The sequence below is a fragment of the Marmota flaviventris genome, chromosome 17 (assembly GCF_047511675.1).
Source record: "Marmota flaviventris isolate mMarFla1 chromosome 17, mMarFla1.hap1, whole genome shotgun sequence".
NCBI lineage: Eukaryota > Metazoa > Chordata > Mammalia > Rodentia > Sciuridae > Marmota > Marmota flaviventris.
The window spans coordinates 76,037,345-76,059,417 of NC_092514.1; the positions used below are offsets into that span (position 1 = coordinate 76,037,345).

The window sequence follows — 22,073 nt, forward strand, 5'->3', positions numbered from 1 at the left end:
TTGGTGTGGAATCTGCACCGTGGGTTCGTGGGTACATCACGGGCAGGACCTGTTTTATATGCTTGAGCCAGTCTGCAGTTGAGAAACGTCCTTATGCTATTTAAGTGGATTAATGGGCTGACCTGAGTCAGTGCAGCGGGGCAGGCAGAGACCCCAGCAGGAACACAGCTGTAAACCCAGCTCACCCACAAAGCCAGGGTGCCCAGGGCGTGTTCCTGGGGGGGAGGGTGCAGGTGACCTCTGGGCCATAGGTTGAGGTTTTACAGGAAGGTCTGCGGGCCACATGCATAGCCAGTCTTCAGGGGCTTGAACAGGGACTGGTTGGATGCACTTTGTGCAAACAGAGCTGGGGCTTGTGAGGCCAGTGGTGGAGCCGACTGGGATCCCTCCAGGAACATGTCTCTCCCGCCATTTGCTCTGCTTCTTCGCCTTTTGAAGCCCGTGCCCCCCCCCCCCCAGCTGCGAGGCGAGGCCCTCGGGCTTCTTTCTCAGTCTGTTTCTGCGGTGCTCTCCTGCCATCTGTATCGCTGCCCTCGCATCTGGAGCTGCTACAACAGGGCCCCTCGCTGGGCTGCTTAAAACAACAGACTTTTATTCTCTGACAGTCCTGGAGGTCAAAACCTCAGGTCAAAGTGTCCGCAGGGCTCCTGGGAAGAGCCCTCCTGCCCTCTGGCTTCTGGAGCCACCCTTGCACAGTCCTGGCTTGAGCCCTCTCTGTCTCCGTAGTCACTTGGCCTTTTTATTTTTTGGTGGTGAGGATTGAACCAGGGGTGCTCTACCACGGAGCTGTACCCCCGGCCCTTTTAAATTTTTATTTTGAGACAGGGTCTCCCTAGGTTGGCCTGGAACCTGCCCTCTCTGAGCTGTTCTCTCCCACAACATGGGCAGCGTCCTCCTGGATCCCTGAAGCCAGTTCTTGGGTTCCAGCCCTCCTGTGCCCCTTCCAGGTTGTGGCAGCACCCAGGCATGGCGGAGCTGTGCCGCACAGACTCCACGCTGACGTCCCTGGACGAGGAGACGCTGTGGGAGCTGATGGAGAGCCACCGCTACAAGATCGTGCGCAGCATCTGCCCCAGCCGCCTCACCCCCTACCTGCGCCAGGCCAAGGTGCTGGGCCAGCTGGACGAGGAGGAGGTCCTGCACAGCTCCCGCTTCACCAACAGCGCCATGAGAGTGGGTGAGCCTGGAGGGCACACCGCCAACTGGGCCCCAGCACCCCCAGCCCTGGACTCCAGCTGAGCTCTTCCTGCCCAGCCAGAGCCACACACCTGGCCCCTAGCCGTAAAGCCCTCCAGCAGGGCCAACAGCAGGGCCGGGAGCACAGGCTGCACAACACCGGGGGGACGGGAGTTGCAGACTTTGGGAACACTGTTAGTCCCCTAGGGCCACCCGACCCTGAACACGATGATTTAAAACAGCAGCAATGGGGCTGGGTGCAGTGGTGCACACTCGTGATCCCAGCGACTCCGGAGGCTGAGGCAGGAGGATCCCGAGTTCAAGGCCAGCCTGGACAACTTGGTGAGATCCAGGCTGAAAATGAATCATAAAAAGGACTTGGGGTGTAGTTCAGAGCCATCCCCAGTACCAAAGACTTGGGGTGTAGCTCAGAGCCATCCCCAGTACCAAAGACTTGGGGTGTAGCTCAGAGCCATCCCCAGTACCAAAGACTTGGGGTGTAGCTCAGAGCCATCCCCAGTACCAAAACAAAACAACGACAACGACACTAACCAGCAACGGGGTGGAGGGTAGCTCAGTGGCAGAGCACATGCCTGAGGTGAGTGAGGCCCTAGGTCCGACCCCAGCACCAGCAGCACCCACAGACGCACACTGGATGATGTGTCTGCTCATGGGCCAGAAGTCCGACATCAGTGCCACAGGTCGTGCTCCCACTGGAGGCTCCAGGGAAGGACCCTGCCCGCCTCTTCCATCTTCTGTGACTCCAGGTGTCCCTTGGCTTGTGGCCCCATCACTCCAGGCTCTGCCTCCCCCTTCACAGGGGTCTTTCCTCTGTGTCTTGTCTCCTTGGGTCTCTTATGAGAAACTTGTCCCTGGATTTTGGGCTTACCTGCTCTCGTGGGATGGTCTTACCCCAAGATCTCTAACTTAGTTACATTTGCAGACCGTGTGCCCAAAGGAATTCACACACAAAGATTTCAGGTGGACATATCTGGGAGCCCACTACAGATGTCTTTGGAACCCACTCCGGTGGTCCGACAGGCTGTGTTCACTTGTCCCACTGGACATGCTAATGGCTTTACCATAGAAGATCGTTAGGAGAACTAACGAGTTACAATTGAGGAGACACTCTTTGCCAAGCCTAGCCATAAAATCAGGCAATTAGTGGTAGCTATTAAGGCTATGGTGTGTATGCCTCTTGGTTTGTAGATGAATCCAAGCTATTAATTGAGTTGAGAAATATGAGATTTGGGCCTGGGCTTGGGGGCCCTCAAGGCTCTCTGGGGCTCCCCTTGGTATTTATGGGCACAACCCCAGATGTGTCTGTGCGTGACCTCGCCCTGCATGCCTAACCCTGGGCAGAGCTCTGGAGTTGCTGTAGCAGCGAGTTCATAAAAGTGGACTTTGCCTTGTTAAGCTGAGCGGGGTCAAGTCATCACAAGGGACCTACTCCATGAGCCTCCAGCAGAGAGGGCTCCTCTCTCCCAGGACCTCCACCTCCTCACTGCCTCCTCACTGAACTCACTGTCCAGGACACTCCCGCTCAGCCCTCCCTTGCAGGAAGCCAGTCCTCCCGCCCTGAGCCCCGGTAGCTAAGTGATGGTCTCTCCCCAAGGGCACCTGCTGGACTTGCTGAAGACCCGAGGAAAGAATGGCGCCATCGCCTTCCTGGAGAGCTTGAAGTTCCACAACCCTGATATCTACACGCTGATCACGGGGCTGCAGCCCGACGTGGATGCCAGCAACTTCAGCGGTGAGAGCAGGGCCTGTGTCTGGATGGTGGGCACCCCCCACACTGCTGTTACAGGATTTCCCCCAATTTCCTCTTGATGGAGGCCATGGTCTGTGTCCCTGCACCCCTACTCCATGCACTGGATGGGCAGGAAAAGGACCTTGTAGGGCCCAAGGTCCATCTTCACTCACCCAGCACTGTAAGAGCCCTGGGAGAACCTGCATCCCAGAGGGGACAGGCACAGGCCGGCCTCTCTTGGAGGCCAATGAGACAGCACCGTCCTGGGTCCCAGATCTCAGACGGGCTGAGAGGCCCTTTCAGAGGCAGAGGGAGCAGAACCTGTGGCACCCTGGCACACCTGTCTAGGTAAAGGTGGGGCCTGCTTTTATTTAACGCACCCTGCTGTTTATTTAACCACAATACCAAGTGCATGGAGGCCTGGAAGCTTTTACCACAAACAGGTTAGGGCCGGGGCCTGCCTGGGGGTCGGGATGCAAAGACTGGAGGCTGGAGACGAGGGGCGGGCGAGGTGGCAGTGCCTCACCCGGGCCCTCCACCCCGCAGGCCTCATGGAGACGTCCAAGCTGACCGAGTGTCTGGCGGGGGCCATCGGCAGCCTGCAGGAGGAGCTGGCCCAGGAGAAGGCCCAGAGGGAGGCTGTGCTGCGGCAGTGCCAGAGGTTGCAGGAGCGCCTGGGCCTGGCCGAGGCCCGTGCCGAGGGCCTGTGCCAACTGGAGGCCGACCACAGCCGCATGAAGAGGGAGCTCAGCGCCCACTTCCACGAGGTGCTGAAGCTGAAGGACGAGATGCTGAGCCTCTCCCTACACTACAGCAACGCGCTGCAGGAGAAGGAGCTGGCCACCTCGCGGGGCCGCAGCCTGCAGGAGGAGGTAGCAGGGACAGCCTTCGCTGCGGGTGGTGGGCCCAGCCTGACTCTGCTGCTGCCCACCCTGGGGCCTTTACCCGTCAGTCTGCCTGCCTGGAGACCTCTTCCTTGTGCACACCTCCCTGCCCAGACCCTGGACTGAGGCCCTCCGGGAAGTGGATCCCAGCTCTCCCAGGGGCCTCCTGAGGTGCTGTGCTGAGCCCGCACGGCAACGAGCCTGCCCTGCCCTGCCCTGCCCTGTAATTCCCCGTGGCCTGGATGGCCTGGTGTGAGCTGCCCACCACAGCATCTGGAGGCAGGTCTGGCTATGCTGGGACCCAGATTAGAAGACCCACCTTGACCACTGCCCCAGGAGTGCAGTGACATCTCTGTCACCTGCCTTTGTCCTCCGCTGGCTCTGGGTTAGGGCAGTGCCTTCAGCTCATTTTCTCTTGGGAGACTGTCCTCTTATTGATTCATAAGTGCTCTTTCAATATTGAGGATTATCCTGTGATCTTGGCCTTTATTTTTGCTTTATTTTGTGTTGGTGCTAGAATTCGAACCTAAGTATGTGAAGCATGTGCTCTACCAGGGAGCTACACCAAGCCCCCAGGTGTTTGTTTTAAGTTTTGAATTTTAACTTTTTATTTAGAAATAACTTCAACTTTATTCTTTTTTTTTTTAGAGAGAGAGAGAGAATTTTAATATTTATTTTTTAGTTTTCAGCGGACACAACATCTTTGTTTGTATGTGGTGCTGAGGATCGAACCCGGTCGCACGCATGCCAGGCGAGCACGCTACCGCTTGAGCCACATCCCCAGCCCCAACTTAATTCTTAAAAAAATCCACAATTAAAATAGTACAGAGAGGGCTGGGGTTGTAGCTCAGTGTGGTAGGGCACTTGCCTTGCATGTGTGAGGCACTGGGTTCGATTCTCAGCACCGCATATAAATAAGTAAATAAAATAAAGGTCCATCAACAACTCAAAAAATATTAAAAAAAAAAAATAGTACAGAGAATACCTCATGCCCTTATGTTCATAAGGGCCGTCTGTACACACACACCCACACCCCAACTTCAGAGTTATATCCGTGGCATATATATATATATATATATATATATATATATATATATATATATATATTTAGTTGTAGATGGGCCAAATATCTTTATTTGTTTATTTTTACGTGGTGCTGGGGACCGAACCCAGGGCCTCAGGCATGTGAGGCAAGCGCTCTGCCACTGAGCTACATCCCCAGCCCATACCCGTGGCCCTCTATTCCCAAACATTGAAAAGTGTATTTCCTAAAAACAGGGTGTTTTCTTATGTAACCACACAGCTCTCTTTTCTGTTAATTTGCATCGATGTGGTCTTTCATCCCCTGTGGCCTGACGCCCTCACTTACCCACATGGAGTCAGTCCCCTGTGGCACTTCTCTCCAGCCAGGGGCAGGCGGTGCGCCTGCTTGTCCTGCCTCGCAGCCTCTTCAGTCTGGAACCTCCCACAGCCCTTCTGGGCCTGGGGGGATGCAATGATTTTGAAGATTACTGATACTTTCATGGCAGAGTTGGGGTCTGTCTCCTGTTTCCGAGAGAGGGTCCGAGGTTCTGTACCTTTGCTGGGTCCGCTGGTACCGCCTGGAGGCATGCTGCTGGCTGCCCGTCAGGGGCTGCTGCTGTTGACCATCTGGTCAGGTGCCGCCCGCTTCCTGCATGACAGAATCGCCATTTCTTTCTCACCCCTGCAACTAACAGGCCATCTGGGGAGGCTCTTGGGGACCAGCAAGTGTCCCCTACTCGCCAGCCTGTCCCAGCCTGGGCCGTGGTGGTAGCCTGGGCAACCGCTGGCCTTGGCTCCTGACGGGAGGTGCCTCCCCTCCCCCAACTCGTGCACCCGCTGTTGGCGCAGACTGGGTCCCTCTTGCAGTGGTCTTGGCTGGGGGGCGCCCTGCTCCATGCCCTGGGATGGCCCCTCACTTTCCGAGCTCTGGCTGCCTTTCCGGCGGGGACCCCTGCGTGTGAACAGCTGGAGAAGCCCCCAGGCCCCCGTCCTGGCTGGAAGCTGCTCACCTGGCGTCCTCGCCCTCCTCCCTGGACAGCTGTACCTGGCGAAGCAGGAGCTGCAGCGGGTGCAGATGGTGTCGTCCTGTGAGCGGGAATTTCGAGAGAGGTCCCTGAAGATGGCCGATGACCTGGAGGAGGGCGGTGAGGAGCTGGCCCGCCTGAGGGAGGAGAATGAGAAACTGCGCTCGCTGACGTTCAGCCTGGTAGGCTCCGCCCCCTCCACAGGGTCAGCTGCTCCCCTGGGCGCCAGCTGGGGCTGTCCACATGTGTGTGCGAGCTGGGGGTGGACCCAGGCCTGGCACACACTGGACTAGGGCTGTGCCCCAGCCACACAGCCCTCCGCCACCTTCTCGCCGCTTCCCTCCTCTTCCCCAGCCGGGCAGACGCTGGCAGGACTCAAGGCCGTTAGGAGGTCCAGCTCCCTAGGTCACCGCTGCCATGTTGCACTGGAGTCGATTGAGCCAGTCACAAAAGAGGGGGTTAACTCTGAGTCTCAGGGGAAGGAACCAGGCTCAGTGGCACACCCCTGAAATCACAGCAGCTCAGGAGGCAGGCAGGAGGATCACAGGTTCAAAGCCAGCCTCAGCAATTAGCAAGATCCTACACAACCCAGTGAGACCCTGACTCTAAATAAAATTCAAAAAAGGGCTGGGGATGTGCTCCGAGGTCGAGTGCCCTGAGTTCAATCCCTGTATCAAAAAAAAAAAGCAGATATTTAGTGAGAAATGCCCTCTATAAACACCACCGGCCACCTGGCACACCATCATGCAGCCTCCATGTGCCATGGTTCTGGGCTCCTTCTGGAAGGTGCTGAGCCCACCCTTCGGCTCGTCCCTCCTTCAAGCTCAGTGTGTGAAGGAGAAGGTCAAAGGACTTAAAGAAGTTGTCCTTCAGACGTCCCCAGCTTCCTTTTCCCTCTGACTCCTTGACCAGGCAGCATTAGAACTGAAACGTCTTTTCCCAAATGTGACTGGGGCCTTCCCGAAGCTTCTTCCTGCCCGGTGGTCAGTAGTGGGGTGACCACCCTGGCCTCGAGGGCTCCTGCGCCGGGGGCCTTTTCCCCAGCCGGGGCCCCTGGGGAGCTCAGGCCTCTCTGTCCACCAGGCAGAGAAGGACATTCTGGAGCAGAACCTGGACGAGGCCCTGGAGAGCAAGCAGGAGCTGGTGGACCGCATCCACTCGCTGCGGGAGCGGGCGGCGGCCGCGGAGAGGCAGCGGAAGCAGGTGAGCAGCAGCAGCCCCCCTGGGACCCGGTGACCCCAGGTCTGCAGGCTGCATCTGTGGGAAGACGGGCTCCTCGTCCTTGCTGGGCCGTCGGGTTTGCTTACCCAGTTTGCTGGCACATTCTATCCGATGCTGGGTCAGAGCCAGGTCAAGGCCAGGCTACGGCCAGGCAGAGTCACTGAAGTCCAGGGTGATTTCTAGGGTTTGGGGAGGCCAGAGTGACAGCCAGGGATTTAATGGAGGGGAGAACAGGGAGAAAGGAGCCGTGGGAGGGGATGAGGCCCGGTGGGGGAAATTGTAACTTCAAGCTAAACACCACCTGGTGCCGTGCTTGCCGGGCCTGAGCTCAGGACGGCTCCTGTCACACCCTAACCCCGCCCTGCAGAAACCAGCAGGAGTCCACTCTCCTCCCTCTGGAACCACCTGCCCCCGCGCTCCCCGCCCCTCCCCCACCCAGGCCCTCAGAGCCACTGACCTCCAGGGCCCTGTCCCCTCTGTCTAGTACTGGGAGGAGAAAGAGCAGACCCTGCTCCAGTTCCGCAAGACACAGATGGACTGTGAGCTGTACAGGGAGAAGATGAACACGCTGCAGGGCCAGGTGGCCGAGCTGCAGAAGGAGCGTGACCAGGTACCCCGGAGCTGGGCCAGGGCCAGGAGGACACACAGGCCACCCTCACTCCTCGCTGGTCCAGCTCGGGAGCCCGTGCCACCTCTGCTGCCTCACACTTGTGTCTGGGTGAGGCTGAGGGCTGCTGGTTGGGGGACACTCTCAGGCTCTGCCTGTCCCTGATGGAAGGCTGGTTCCAGACTTCAAGGTCCCTTTCCTTGGTCTACACGAGGTTTCTTAACTCCCCCACCTCCGTTGTGCGCCACTACACGCTCTGCCTTCGTTCCCGGCACAAGACATTAAGAAAGTCCACCCCAGATGGTGGCTTTTATTAAAACCACATGTGCATACACGGAGTGAAGGGGACGGTGTGCGAGTCTCCTCGCTGGGAGAGTTCCCGGGAAATGCCCACCAGCAGTGGTGCCTTCTCCAGCTGAGGCCCCCTCGTCTGATGGCCCAGCCTCCTGACTGTCCTGTTCTGGCCCACAGGCGTACTCTGCAAGGGACAGAGCCCAGCTGGCGATTTCTCAGAGCCTGACGGAGAAGGACTCCCTCCGCAGAAGAGTGTTCGAGCTGACCGCTGAGGTCTGCGAGCTGCGCACCCAGCTCTGCAAGCTACGGGCAGAGCCCACAGCAGGGGTGAGTGCTCTGTGGCCAGCACCAGGCTCAGGGCTGTTTCAAGGAGGCGGCAGGAAGGGGGCTGGAGAGGAGGAGCTGAGCCCAGGCTGGGCCACAGCAGCCCCGGCAGGCAGGCTGTCCAGCTGTCCCTCTGCCTGCCTGCCGGTTCCCACACGCAGGTGGGGCTTTGACGTCTTGACGAAGCACACGGGCACACCCTTTTCTGAAAATACCAGCCTGTTACAGACGGGGAGGGTTAGCAGAGGTCCGGGGCCTGGTGGAGAGCGGCTCCATGGGCAGCCGTGCATAGATGACACTTTCCAAAATGTCAGAGTCCTGTCCAAGAGCGAGTAGCAAAGGGAGCTCTGGTCCCAGAGGTCAGAGCCCTCTGGTCCTGGACCACAGGCAGTGCTGCCCAGGCACCCTGGGGCTGGGGACTCAGCAGAGGTGAGTGGGGGGGCAGCGGCTCTTCCTCCTCACCCCAACGGCGTTAGACACACAGACACGTAAAGGGACAGCCACCAAGAGGCAAACCATGCTCCTTGTGGGTGTGGAGCTCGGTCCCTTCCGGGCTCTCTTCTTTCTTTTTCTCCTCTGCTCTTGTTTTTCGTGGCGTTGGGGACAGAACCCAGGGCCCTGGGCTCGCCAGGCGGAGTGCTCTGTCACTGAGCTGTCCCCCAGGCGCCCTGTTTTCTATGTAGAATACACATTGTGTTAAGTATCTATATAGCGCGTCTTTACTCACGCCTCCTCTAAGACGCCACTTCTCCAGTGCTGCTGGTCTCCTTGGTGGCTGGCTCCTGCGCGCTGGGGTCCCCTGCTCCGAGGACAGGGGTTGTTCTTCCTGGAAGCCTGTGAAAAGACGCTGCGGGGCAGTGACCCACTGGAAAGCCCTGGGCACCCCAGGTAGCTTTCCTGAATTAAGGACCCCTCTGGCCCCAAGCAGGAAGCGGAGGCCCGGGAGGCCCGCGAGGCCAGGGAACCCTGCCCGCGGGGGAAGCAGCGGCTGGTGCGGATGCATGCGGTGTGCCCAGGGGTGGACAGCAGCTGCAGCCTCCTCAGCTCCACCGAGGTAAGCAGCTCTCCTGCTGCCCAGCTGCTCCGCCACGCACAGCCCCGGCACCCTCCATCTGGACCACGGGCGTCTCCACCCCCTTGTCCCCGTGGGGAGAGGTCAATACCACTGGGAGAGTCCAGTCAGTGAGAACCAATTCCCTGGCAGCTCTTGAGGCCAGAAATCTAGAATCAAAGGGTGTCAGCAGGGCCACACTCTGATAGCTGTCCAAGCTCCGGGTGGCTCCTGGCCTCCTCAGCTGGTGACCACATCACTGCAGGCTCTGCCTTCATCTTCCTGCGAGGTGCCCTGTGGTTTCTCTGGGCCCACGTTTCCTCCTTTGAGAACGTGTGTTAGTCAGCTTTCTAATGCAGACACAAAATGACTGAGGTCATCCACTTAATGGAAGTTAAACCTTCGCAACAGCCTTTTGACTCGGTTCCAGAGGTTTGGGCCGTGGCTGCTTGGCTCTGTTGTGTGAGCTGTGGTGAGGCAGTAGGGGGCGTTAAGCAAAGCCTTTACCTCATGGTGGCCCAGAAGCAGAGAGGGAGAGGGGCGGGTCCCAGCACCCCCTCCGAGGGCCGCCCCCAACAACCTAACTTCCTCCCTCAGGCCCCACTTCCTGGAGGCTCCACCATCTCTGGCAGCACCACAGGCTGGGCCAGGCCCCTGGGCACACTCCAGGCGGGGAGGCCCAGGCGGGGAGGCCCAGGCAGGGAGGCCCAGGCAGGGAGGCCCAGGCGGGGAGGCCCAGGCAGGGAGGCCCAGGCGGGGAGGCCCAGGCTGGGGGAGTCAGGGCCCCTCTGGTCCATTCTGACTCCATCGGGGCTCCATTTCACACAAAGATCCTAGTCCCAAAGGCACATCTCAGGTCACCAGTGGACGTGAACTTGGGGGTGCAGCTCTGTTGGGCCCAGAGGGCTCCTGGGTGGTCTGACCCACTGCAGTCTCTGGAACCTTGAGTCCCCAGCACCTGCTCATATCCTCTGGCAAAGCCAAGAGGTGGTCTCACCATAGAGGGCATGTGGGTCCAGCATGCCCAGGGTGAGGCAGAGGCACCCCTGCTAAGGGCTACCATGAGCTGGGAGAGAGGACCGGAGGCAGGCTAGCGCACTGGGCCACTGCCCCAGCTGGCCTTGGTGTCTCCTTCCTGCATGATAGCCTCCCCTCACTGTCCTGCATCCCACAGGGCAACCTGCTCAGGCCCACCCGCTGGCCAACCTCTTGGACAGTTGTGGAGAGCCAGGCGTCCTCCCCAGAACCCTGACACACAAAGCCGGGGCCACTCCACATTCCACCAGGACTCCACGGCCAGAGCCATCCAGACGCCATGCTGGGCAGGAGCGGCTTCCGCCCTGTGCCCTCACTGCCCCAGGTGTAGCACATTCCTCCTGGCCGCCGTGCTAGGGACTGGGAAGCAAAGGGGCCTCAGCAGCTCCAAACTGGCTCCCTCCCTCCTGCACCTATGATGTCCCAGGGACCCACTCGTGGCTTCCTCTGGGCCTCTCCAGGGCCTTAGCTACAATGTGCCACAGCCCCATGCCTGCCCACCTGGCTCCTCTGTCTCTTCCTCCAGGAAGGCGCCAGGGCTTCCCCGCCCATGTTGTCCACACCCTGCTGAGGCACACCCCACTCCCTGGTGTGCATTTGCCCATGGATCCCCTACCCCAGGAAGGACACCTGTCCTCAGGGGTACGTTGACACTAGCACAGGGCCCGGCACTCAGTAGGGGCTCAGGGAATTCTCAGAAAGTAAATTCAGAGCAACTCTGTACTCCTGGGGTCCTCGTCAGACCCTGCTCTGAAAGCAGCCTCCCTCCAGGAGCCCAGCTCCTCCGTCACCAGCAGTAACTGCGCCTCTCCGGGCCTTGGTGGCTTTCCGCACCAGATGGAACAGGATGCCCACCCAGCAGGATCCTGAGAGCCCAGCAATACTAAACACAAAACAGCTGCAGAGATCCTGGTTCCAGGGTCGGGACCTTGATGTGCTCTCCCTTCCCTCCCGCGCCCCCTCTCGGTGATGCCACCCTCCACCGCCCTCCTCCAGTCCCAGCTCTGGTGGGACCTGAGCGCCACGTCCAGCCGGGAACCCATGGACAGCTTCCGATCCAGCAGCCCTGTGCCTCCCAGCCAGCAGTCCCTGTATAAGCGGGTGACAGAGGACTTCCGGGAAGACCCCGAGTCTTTAAGGTAGAGTGTGATGCAACCATGAGGTCCAGCTCACGGGGGACACTGAGCTAGCCCCTGGACCATCTGGGCATGGACACAGCTGCTTGGGAAGGGACTGGAGCCGCCAGGCCCCTGCAGTAGCGGGCAACATGACCTGAGCAGCTCCTTGTGCTTCACAGAAGCTTCCCGGGAATCCTGGAGGTAGACCTAGGAGCCCCTCCGGGGGGGGCCAAGGGGGACGACACAGACCTGGACTACGAGATTCTGGACAGGGCAGGTGAGTGTGATCACCCCCAGACCTCTGCAGTGTCCACCCATCCCGGGCTGCTGGCCAAGCTGCAGGGCCACACATGAGACCGCCTGAGGACTGGCAGGTAGGGGTGAGCTTGACCTCAGCTCACCCCTTGTCCAGACTGACCACCTGGCCACTCAGGCCAAAGCCCAGCTGCTCTCTGCTCAGTGGGGTCTCTGTCTCTGTGCCTCACATAGAGTCCGGGGGAGTTATTCATAGCCATGTCCAGCTTAGCATGTGTGTCCCCCACTGCTCTACTCTGGACCACTGGGCCTCCCAGGCTGTCAGGAGGCCACTAACAGGCTTAGGTGCCCAGCTGCTCCTGGCGGGGCACACCACAGGCTGTGGTCCACCTGCTAGGAGCATCCCCCTCTTGGGTGTTGGTCTCTGATTCTCCTGGGGCTTATTCCTCTTGTCTGTGATTGGACTGCTCCCTTCTCCCTCCCAGGTGCGTGAGCCCCTTGAGAATACTGGCTCCCTGCATAGTAGGTGCTTAGCTCCCATCTGCAAATCACCCTGTAGCCACCAGGGGGCGCAAGTGCCCCGCACTGTTCTGCACAGGTGGCCTTGTGGGTCTGTGGGTGCCAGCGACCAGAAACCTGAACCTTGCAGGCTCAGACATGTTTTTATGTGTAACAGTGGCAAACTTAGACGGCCCACCCAAGGCAAGCAGCTGGCTGTGAGATCATGGCCTGGAAGTGCTTGGTCCTCTTTGCTTCTGTCGGGCGGGATTCTGCCAGAGCACATATGATTGATTTAATTGGGATTTTAAGCACAATCACAAATGGATGTTTGCCTTGAGCTGAGCACAGGTTCCTACAGCAGACAGCCGTCACGATCCCGCTGGTTCTCGCCGTCCACTTGCAGGGTGAGAAGCACAGGCACCTGCCTCCTGCTCACGGGCTGCAGAGTCAAAGGCTAGAGCCTGGGAGCCAGGGGAGCATCTAGTCCTGGACCTGCCACGGTCTGCTGGCCACTGGCCAGCCCGAGATGCAGCCGTGCAGAAATGCCCCTGTGGAGAGGCAGGCCCAGCCAAAGTCGTGCTGGATTGGGTTTCTAAGTGAAATCAGAAATCCAGGTTCTGGGAGAAACGTCCCCATGTCCAGAGACGTCGGCCACTCATGCAGGTCTCCCGAGACCCACAGCTCCCAGTGCTCCCTCTGGTTTTAGGAAAGGTGAGATCAGGTGCTAAGCACAGAGGAAGAGGAGGAGGAAAAGACCTTCCAGTGTCAGCAAAGCGAGGGACCAGGAGGGGGTGGGGTGCTGTGGCTGCACAGGGTCAGTGGGGTCAGCAGTGGGGGACCCTGAATTGTGACCGCTAAGCTCCCACTTTCCTCCCAGACCTCCCCCAGCCTGAGGGCAGCCCGCAGCTGTCCTCCAGGAGCCTGGACAGCCCTGAAAGGTGAGCTGTGCCTGGGGAACCAAAGCTGGGGGTTGAGAGAGCACAGCGGGACCACCACGTCCTCTCACCACGGGGAGGGGACAGCCTTTCCCAGGAGACAGGCTTCACCCTTTCCCAAGGCTCACTGTGGGTGGAGGAGGAGAATTCCAGATGCCGGGGCGGGGCGTGGGGGTGCAAGGCGGAAACAGCCTTGGCTGCCCTGTCCTGGGCAGCACCTGAGCTGGGCTTCTGCCCACTGCAGCAGCGCCCCTGTGCGGCGGAGGCCAGCCCGCAAGATCCTGAGCCAGGTGACGGTGCTGGCCTTCCAGGGACGTGCACTGCTGGAGCAGATCAGTGTCATTGGCGGAAACCTCACGGGCATCTTCATTCACCGGGTCACTCCAGGCTCAGCAGCAGATGGGATGGCCTTGCGCCCGGGCACCCAGATCGTGACGGTGAGAGTGGGCGAGGGCCCGCCAGCCTCCTTGCAGTCACAGCGGGGTGGGTGCAATGCGGGTGGATTCGCAGCCCCACCAGGCTGGCGTGAGGTGTGCCCTCATCTCCAGGGGAGGTTGGGGAGGACGGAGGCCAAGCTTCTCCGAGCCTGGCCTCTGGGAAACCTGGAGCTCGGAAGATGGGACTTTGCCGGGACAGGTGAGAAGGCTACTGGGGTGGTTCTGAACAGGGTCTTTAATTTCCCCCTTCAGTGCTGGGCATTGAACCCAGGGCCTTGTGTACTGGCAAGCCCTCCACCGCTGAGCTGTGCCCCAGCCCTGACCAGGGACTTTTTTTTTTGGTGGGGGTGGGGGGTACTGGGATTGAACCCCTGGTGCTTAACCACTGAGCCACATCCCAACCCTCTTTTATATTTTATTTAGAGACAAGACCTCACTAAGTTGCTGAGGCTTGTGATCCTCGTGCAAAATGCATTTTTCCAAAATGCATTTTTCTAATTTTTTTTTTTTTTATTGTAAAATGTGCAAACCAGAAGAGAACATAAATGTACTGATGGAGTACACAGGGCAGGGAGGGTGACTGTGACGTGACCTCAAAACCAGAATTATTAAACTTCAAGTATTAAATATATACCAATGTTATACCAAGAAACATGCAAAGCAGGCTTCCCCCTTGCCCAAGGCTCACCGTGGGCCAGGAGGAGACAGGGGCTGGTGAGGGCCCAGAGAAGGGCCAGGCAGGGTGGGCGGTGCCCTGGCAGGAGTGTCTTTTGAGCCTCTTGCCACAGGCCGTCCACAGTGAAGCTGTCCTTAGCTTGGACAGACACCTGTCTCCTAGCAGGATGCCATTAGGTATCCCTCACTCCACCCCTGGCAGAAGGCCCCCGTGACATCTCTGCAGTCCCAGGAGTCCCAGCCACCAGCTGGGTGGTAAAGTAGCAGAGTCCCTCTGTGGTACTGGAGACAGTCCTGGTGTCCTTTGGGCCAGCTCAGTCCTAATGGCCTAAGACATGGCTTAATTTTTATCTCATAGCAAAAATGCACATTCTCCTAAACTCAACCCAAGAGCAAAGTGGAGGCCCTGTTGGGAGTATTCACAGGTGGGGAAGGCGGGGGGGGGGGGTGCCTTCCCACTGAGAGGTCAGCACCAGGATGCTGCTCCACACCCACAGCCCCCAGGAGAGAGTGGGCCAGCCCCTCCCCTAGTGAGGAGTCTCAAGCCTGACAAGCCCAGGTCTGGAACACTCCGGAATGTTCTAGAACAGAAGTCTATTTTCAAGAGAGGAAACTGCATATCACAAAGATATGTGGTCTTTAGGGATGAGGGGCTGGGGCTGGGTTGGTGGGTGGCCCCCGGGGCCCAGGAATGTGCTTGGTGCAGTCCACACAACTTCCGGGCCCACCTCCCTGTCCTGCTGCACAGCCTGCCACGAGGCTCCATGCTGTGGCTGCGTCTGGGCCAGGTGCCTGGACAGCTGAGGAGGCCAGAGCGTCCCTGTGCAGGGTTGCACCATGCCTGCCCCAAGCCCCTGCCCAGCTTCTCTGAACTCAGAATGTGACTGCAGAGTCCTGGTCCAAGATGCTGACCCCGGCACTGCCCCTCAGGTGGATCACGAGGCCACCGAGCCCTCATTCAAGGCCACCCTGGAGAACACAACCCTGGAGCAGGCCTTGGGGCTCCTCCGGAGGGTGGACGGCTTCTGCTGCCTGTCTGTGAAGGTCAACACTGAGGGTAGGGGTGCCGCCCCTCACTCCTGCTCAGCCACCCAGCCTCGTCCCCATCCTTGGCCCATAGCTGGGCCACAGCCCAGCACCCAGACTCCCCAGAGCTGCTCAGTCAGCTGTGCCCCGAGTCCCCAGCCCCTACGCTGGAAGCCCTCGACCCGCTGACTTTACCAATTATCTTCCAAGATACAGGGGGAGGGCCCTTCTTTCTGTCCTACTTTCACATTCTAGAACCTTCCTTGTGAGCTTCTCAGTCCCTCATGTCCCCTTTTATCAGGTTATAAGAAGCTGGTCCAGGACCTGGAGGCCAAAGTGGTGACCTCAGGAGATTCCTTCTACATCCGGGTCAACCTGGCCATGCAGGCGAAGGGGCCGGGGGAGCTGCAGGTGCACTGCAATGAGGTCCTGCACGTCACAGACACCGTGTTCCAGGGCCATGGCTGCTGGTGCGCCCACCGTGTGAACCCCTACACCATGAGGGACGCAGAGCACGGGGCCATCCCCAACTACCCACGGTGAGGAGCCGTCAAGCCCACTCATCCCGGAGAGGCCCGTGGGATGTTGTCCTCCGCTCCTGCTGCAGAGCCCTACTCAGGAGTGGGGGGAAGGGATGGACACTCCACAGAAGGGGCTGTGGCCCAGATCACTGCTGGGGTCTCCTGCTGATAGGGGCTCTACCCTGGACAAGGAGGGACCTCAGGTCTTCTAGAGCTCTGGCTCCAGCCCTGGCCCTATCACACTGGGGCTGGTCACCCTGGTGGGGCCTTCACACTAGGGACGCCTCACCCCCAGTTGTGAGAGTCAAAAGTGTCCCTACACCTTGCCAAATGTCCCCTGGTTTGCCCAAGACCCAAAGCCCTACATCCAGGGCCGCCCCTCAGTCCTGGGAAAACTGGGCAAAGAGCTGCTCACCCTCCCCGTGAGCACGTCCTAGAGTGACCTGTGGGGACCCGGGAGGCTCAGGTGCACAGAGGTGTTCCAGTCCAGCACCTCTCGCCCGTCCACTGTGAGTGCCCCAGCAGGCCCTGGGAGAGGCTGCCCGTTGGCATGTCTGACTCGAGCTCTCAGTGACATGGGCTGCCCGCAGTGCCAGTGGCAAGGTTCCCGAGCAGGTCCTTGGCCTGGCCACTCGTTAGAGTACACGGGTTCTCCCCCACAACACCTGAGTGAGCATCTGGGGTGGGGCTAGGCCCTGGGGTCTTTTTTAAGCCCTGGGGACTGTGAACGTTGCCAGGGTTGAGCACTCCTGCTAGAAGCCCAGCGGGCAGGGACACCTCTCCTGCCTGGTGCTCCTGGACACGAGAGCAGCCATGGCAGCTGGGCAGGGGCCTCTCCTTGTCCCTTCAGGGCTCAGCAGCAGCTCATCACCCTTATCCAGGACGTGACCCAACAGCGGACGGTTGCCCGCAAAGTGAGGCCCTGGGTGGGCTGCGAGGGTGTGGGGTGTGGGCCCGGGGTCCCGGGGCAGGTGTGAGCTGATCTGAGCAGGGCAGCGCCTGTCCCCATGGGCCCTCCAGACCTTTGCAGGGGTCTGCATGCCTCTCCCTGCACGCAGGCCCTGGAACACTCTGTGCAAACCCAGTGGGTCCTGCTCTCACACGTAGCTGCTCCATGCCTCACCTGCCTGGCCCCGTCTGCCTGCTTGTCGTCCCGTTCCTTCCTCTGCACACAACACGGGGCGGGTTGCTGAGTACCCATCTGTCGCCAAGCGGCAGCTAGGATGGTCCTGTCCCAGAGCCGGCAGTGCTTAGGTGTGGGGACGCTCTTCCCTCTGCTTCAGGCTGCCTGCCTGGGGACCCTCCCCTGCCTCCTGCCCCTGTCCACTGGGCACAGCCTGATGGTTAGAGACCACACTGGATCTGCTTGGGGGCAGGGTTGGGAGGCTGGGCCTCAGGCCCTGTGTGGTGGCGTCAGCAGCTCCTCCTCACCCCTCTTCCCTTCCCCGTCCCTCCCGTGGCAGTCTTCCGGGGGCACTCAGAAGCTGGTGCGCATCGTCAGCATGGACAGAGCCAAGGATGGTCCTCTGTGCTCATCCTTTGGTGAGGGCCAGGACCCCAGCAGGGCAGAAGGTGAGGCCCGGGAGCTGCCTGGGTGGCCAGCTTATTCAGCCTGAGGCCTCCTGCCCAGGCCAGGGTCGGTTTTTTAAAAACTGTATTTGATGTCTACATGCCCTTCTGGACGCCACTAAGCTACATATCTGTGATGTCCTCCAAACTGTCACTCCCTCCTCCATGACTTCTGTGACCTGCCCCAGGGAAATAGTGCAGATGCCACTGGCACAACCCTATCCATGGCCGTCTTTCTGGAATAGTAAAAACTTGAAACCCACCAACATCATGCAAGCCAGTGGACCCTGGGATGGTCACTTAGCCACCAGTGTGTGCACGAGGTCATGGTAGAGGCCAGATTGGCACAGACCCCGAGGCAGGTAAGACTGCTCAATGAAGACCATCAGAAGCCAAGTTAGAACGAGAAGAATCATTTTGGTTTATTTTCCCCCTGAAGTTTTCTTTCAGTGCCCAGTACAAGGTGGCTGTTGAGGACCAAGAGCAGCACAAGTATCTCAGGAGTAGAGGGAAGGGCCCAGGAAGGAGGGAGGCCGGGGACCTGGAGCCCTGGGGGCAGGACTGGGGAAGGGGCTGGGCTCTCCCAGATCCTCGTCTGGAAGGAGAAAATCTGCTTCCTCTGTGACCTCTAGGGGTCAAACAGGATGTCAAGGTCATCGGCCCCGAGCCTGGAGAGCCCACCCCCCTCCCCGCTGTTTACTACTGAGTCAAGGAAATGCTGGGAGGCCTGGGGTGGGGTGGAAGGCATGATCAGTGGTGCTGAACTGAGTCCCTGTTATCGTAGGTGCTGGGGCAGCAGTGGGGCTCCCAGGGGTGGCCATGGCCTGGCGCCCCTGCTCACCAGCCTTCTCCTCCACAGACTGCTCCAGCGCGTGCTTCTGGGCCGAGAGCTGCTTTACCCTGGCGCCGTACAGCCTGGTGCACCCCCACAGGCCCGCCCGGCCCCGGCCCGTGCTCCTGGTGCCCAGGGTGGTCGGGAAGATCCTGAGCAGGAAGCTCTGCCTCCTCCAGGGGTTTAGGAAGTGCCCAGCAGGTGCGCTCTCACCTGGCCCTGCCAGAAAGGCTCTGTCTGCTCCTGAGGCAGCAGTGAAGGTCCCGGTGTGGGTTTCCTCCGCAGGGCCACGGCCTCTAGGGGCTCCAGGGCAGGTCCTCCCTTCCCTCCTCCAGCCTCTGGGGACCTCTGGCACTCCCTGGCCCGAGTCTGCAAGGCTCCCACCTCACTGTGTCCCTGGGTCTTCAGATGGCCTTCTCGTGTAAGGACACTAGTTATCAGATTTAGGACCCCCCAATCCAGCAAGACCTCACCTGGTCTGCTCTGAAGACCCTATTTCCAAGTCAAGGTTCCATCTGAGGTTCTGTGTGGACACGAATGAGGGGCACTGTTCCACCCCGACAGTCACTGTTGGCAAACAGGCTTCTACCCACTGGGGTAGCACAGCTGGAGGGCCACCTGCCCCCGAGCCACTCAAGGCGGTTTCACAGGGGAGCCGCCAATCCCGGGCAGCAGGAGAGGCTGTTGGCAGGTGCTGGGTGACACCCAGGTGTCTTTGCCACCTCTGGCTTTCCAAGAGGAAAGGAAGCAGGCGCGGCCTAGGAGGTTCCTTCATGAGCACTGACCGTGGCCAGGCTCCAAGGGGCAGCTGGAGATGCCGAGTCCCACCACTTCTTCAGAAACAGCTGCCTGGGCCTACATGGGGCAGGCCCGTGGGAGGGGCAGAGCCCCAGTAGGTGGCCCAAAGGGGTAGTGGTGCATTGTGTGGGAGGGACCGGGGGCCAGCCAGGAGGGGCAGCTCTAGGGGGGAGCCGCCAATCCCCAGGCAGTGGGCAGATGTGCAAAGGCACAAGTCCTGAGCCACCGCACGCGGGTCGGGGAGGCCCAGTCAGTGCAAAGACCTGGGGGCTTGGCCTTTGATGCCCGTCTCCAAAACAGAATGGGAGGTGGCTAGAGCAGAGCCCAGAGAGGGTCTTCAGGGCCGTGGGCCAGTGGAGGTGCTGGCAAAGCTTCAGCAGGGAGGAAGGGCACCTGGCAGCCCCAGATCAGGGGTGCCGAGGTGGTGGGGTGGTCAGGAGGAGGGGGTGCAGTTCTGAGCCGGGGCCTGGCAGACAAGGACAGCCACTCAGGAGCAGGGCCCGGAGGGCTCCAGGTTTGCTCCCAGCGGGGTCTCAGCTGCACACCAGGACTCGCGTGGCCAGGCCGTGTCCACTGTGGGGGCGTCAGAGGGTGTTGGGCAGCACCCCAGCCTCATCCTACTGGATGTCATAGCAGAGCCCTGTTCTAGCTATAGCCCCTGAAAATGTCCCCTGAGGGTAAAGTGCCCCTGGATGAACAACAGTGATCTAAGGAGCTGAGGGAACGTCCAGCCGTAAGAAGTTGGACATCCATCCGCTCGCCCATCCCATCCGCCCATCATCTTTCTCTTCTCCCATCCACCTCCCCACCCTGGTGGTTGCCCCTGCAGTGTCCAGGTCTTTCAGGGTGGGAGTGTCCAGCACAGACTCCTCCTGGTGGGAAGTGACCACCCTAGAGCTTCTCGGGCCAGCTAGTGGGACCCATGGGGAGGGGTATTCACGTGGGTCCCCTGAGGATCCCTGTGCAGCCAGGTGTGACGGCCCTGCCTGATGTCATCTCTAGAGTACTTGAGCCAGGAGGAATATGACACCTGGAGGCAGAGAGGGGACATCATCCAGGAGGGACAGGAATCTCATGGCCGCTGCTGGGTGACACGCCAAGCTGTAGAGTCCCTCATGGAAGAGGTAGGGGTGGGCCTGGGGCTGCTCCAGGGACCGCAGCTCCCACCTGGGCTGGGAGGATTTGGGGACAACTTCTGGGGCCCTGGACACCCCAGCTGGATGCTCCGTGGAAGGGACCCAGATCCATGGGACCTTGGCAAGCTGACTCCTTGATCCTCAGCTCCCTTGACTCAGGAGACATTTAGCAAATGCATGAATAGAATGGAGATGCCAATGCTCCGGTGCTTGAGGCTCCCCCCCCCCGGGAGGAGCTATGAGTACGAGGCTCTGTACCTCATAGCTCCTCCAAGGCCCGAGACCCAGGATCTTGACTCATTTCCTCCTTCTCTCTCCCCCTAAGAACACTCACGCCCTCCTTGATGTCCGGCTGGACAGCGTCCGTAGCCTGCATCAGATGGACATCTTCCCCATCATCGTCCATGTCTCCATCAATGAGAAGAATGCAAAGAAACTCAAGTAGGTGCCCACTGGGGGCTGGCAGTGGGGCTGGACGGGCACCGAGCTTCAGAACGCACAGGTGTCCAGCTTCAGGGCCCGCTGAGGGGCTTCCAGAGCTTACGCTGCTCTGGCCCTGGAAACACCATACCCCCCCAACTTCAGGACGAAGGTCTACCTGCCCTCTCCAGGTGAGAACCTGCCACCTGGCCTAGCTCGACTGCCCCCACTGGTGGAAATCACTTCGGGGCCTAGTCCTAGCTTTTTTTGGGGGGGGGGGTACCAGGGATTGAACTCAGGGGCTCTTCACCGCTGAGCCACACCCCCAGCTCTTTTAATATTTCATTTAGAGACAGAGTCTAAGTTGTTTAGGGCCTCCAAGTTGCTGAGGCTGGCCTTGAACTGGTGATCCTCCCAAGGCACTGGGAAAACGGACGTGCGCCACTGTGCCCGGCTCAGTCCTAGCTTCTTTATGAGGTCCCCTCAAGGTGGGCCACTGTCTGCACCCAGGGGTGTCTGGGCAGGTGCTGTGCCTCTGGCTCTCTCCTGGGGAGCCAGGTGACCCTGCTCTGCCCTGAAGCCCCACGGTCTCTGCCACCCAGGAAAGGCCTGCAGCGGCTGGGCACCTCGGAGGAGCAGCTCCTGGAGGCGGCCAGGCAGGAGGAGGCCGACCTGGACAAAGTGCCCTGCCTATACAGTAGCCTGGCCCCTGATGCCTGGAGTGACGTGGACGTCCTGCTGGGCTGTGTCCGCCTGGCCATCGCAGATGAGCAGAAGAAGGTGGTGTGGACGGAGGAGAGCCCCTACTGACGCTGAGGCATCCTTCCCTGGGCTGTGAGGACCCCCATGTCACTGCCATCCTGTCCTTTGCCAGAGCCTCGGGGCACAGCTGGCACAGCTCAGCATGTAGGCCGGCTCCCCCTCTGGCTGGGGTCTCACTTTGCACCCTCACCACGTGTGGAGCACAGAGTGGTCACCCATACCCACTGTGACCCCTCCGCCCTTCACCAGGGCGTGGCATGGGCTGAACCAGAGGCCCTGGGAACATTTTTGCAGTGTGTGCGTGGGCTCTCCAGAGCCAGGGGCCCCAGCCTCTTGGGACAACTGGATAAACCCCCAATCTGATCACCGGCTGCCCTTCCTTTCACATTTCAAGATGTCAAAGGGAACCTCCCAAAGCCCCTGGAGCAGCCGGCTGGGAGCCTCAGTGTCCCCAAGGTTACTGCCACCCCTGCCCAGGGCAGAGGCACAGACCCCGTGCAATGTGGCCCTGGTTGACTTTTTCAGCTCCCGATGGCTGGGAGCTGTGTCAGTCCCTCTGGGTCACAGACACCTGCATGCTCACCTGTAAATAAAGTTCCTAAACAGTATTCTCAGTGGGCCTGTGCCTGGTGGCCTCCATGCTCGGCCCTGGACTACTAGGCAAGGGCCCCTACCTGGACTTGACTCACTTCCTGGGG

The 22,073-nt window shown here is 59.8% G+C and overlaps 2 protein-coding genes across 2 annotated transcripts in view; both read left to right on the forward strand.

Annotated features, from left to right (window-relative positions):
* Positions 1-22,073, forward strand: part of Gaa (alpha glucosidase) — a 139,217-nt gene that overhangs the window by 47,728 nt on the left and 69,416 nt on the right. The gene's annotated exons all lie outside the window — the stretch shown is intronic.
* Positions 967-21,650, forward strand: Card14 (caspase recruitment domain family member 14). Its single transcript, XM_071602993.1, has 20 exons — positions 967-1,177; positions 2,792-2,929; positions 3,473-3,798; positions 5,873-6,040; positions 6,942-7,061; positions 7,564-7,689; positions 8,158-8,307; positions 9,242-9,358; positions 11,387-11,520; positions 11,688-11,785; positions 13,142-13,202; positions 13,444-13,636; positions 15,242-15,368; positions 15,639-15,876; positions 16,709-16,772; positions 17,322-17,430; positions 18,287-18,460; positions 20,060-20,181; positions 20,519-20,634; positions 21,216-21,650. The coding sequence occupies exons 1-20, from the start codon at positions 967-969 to the stop codon at positions 21,421-21,423; spliced, it is 3,000 nt and encodes a 999-aa protein (XP_071459094.1). The 3' UTR covers positions 21,424-21,650.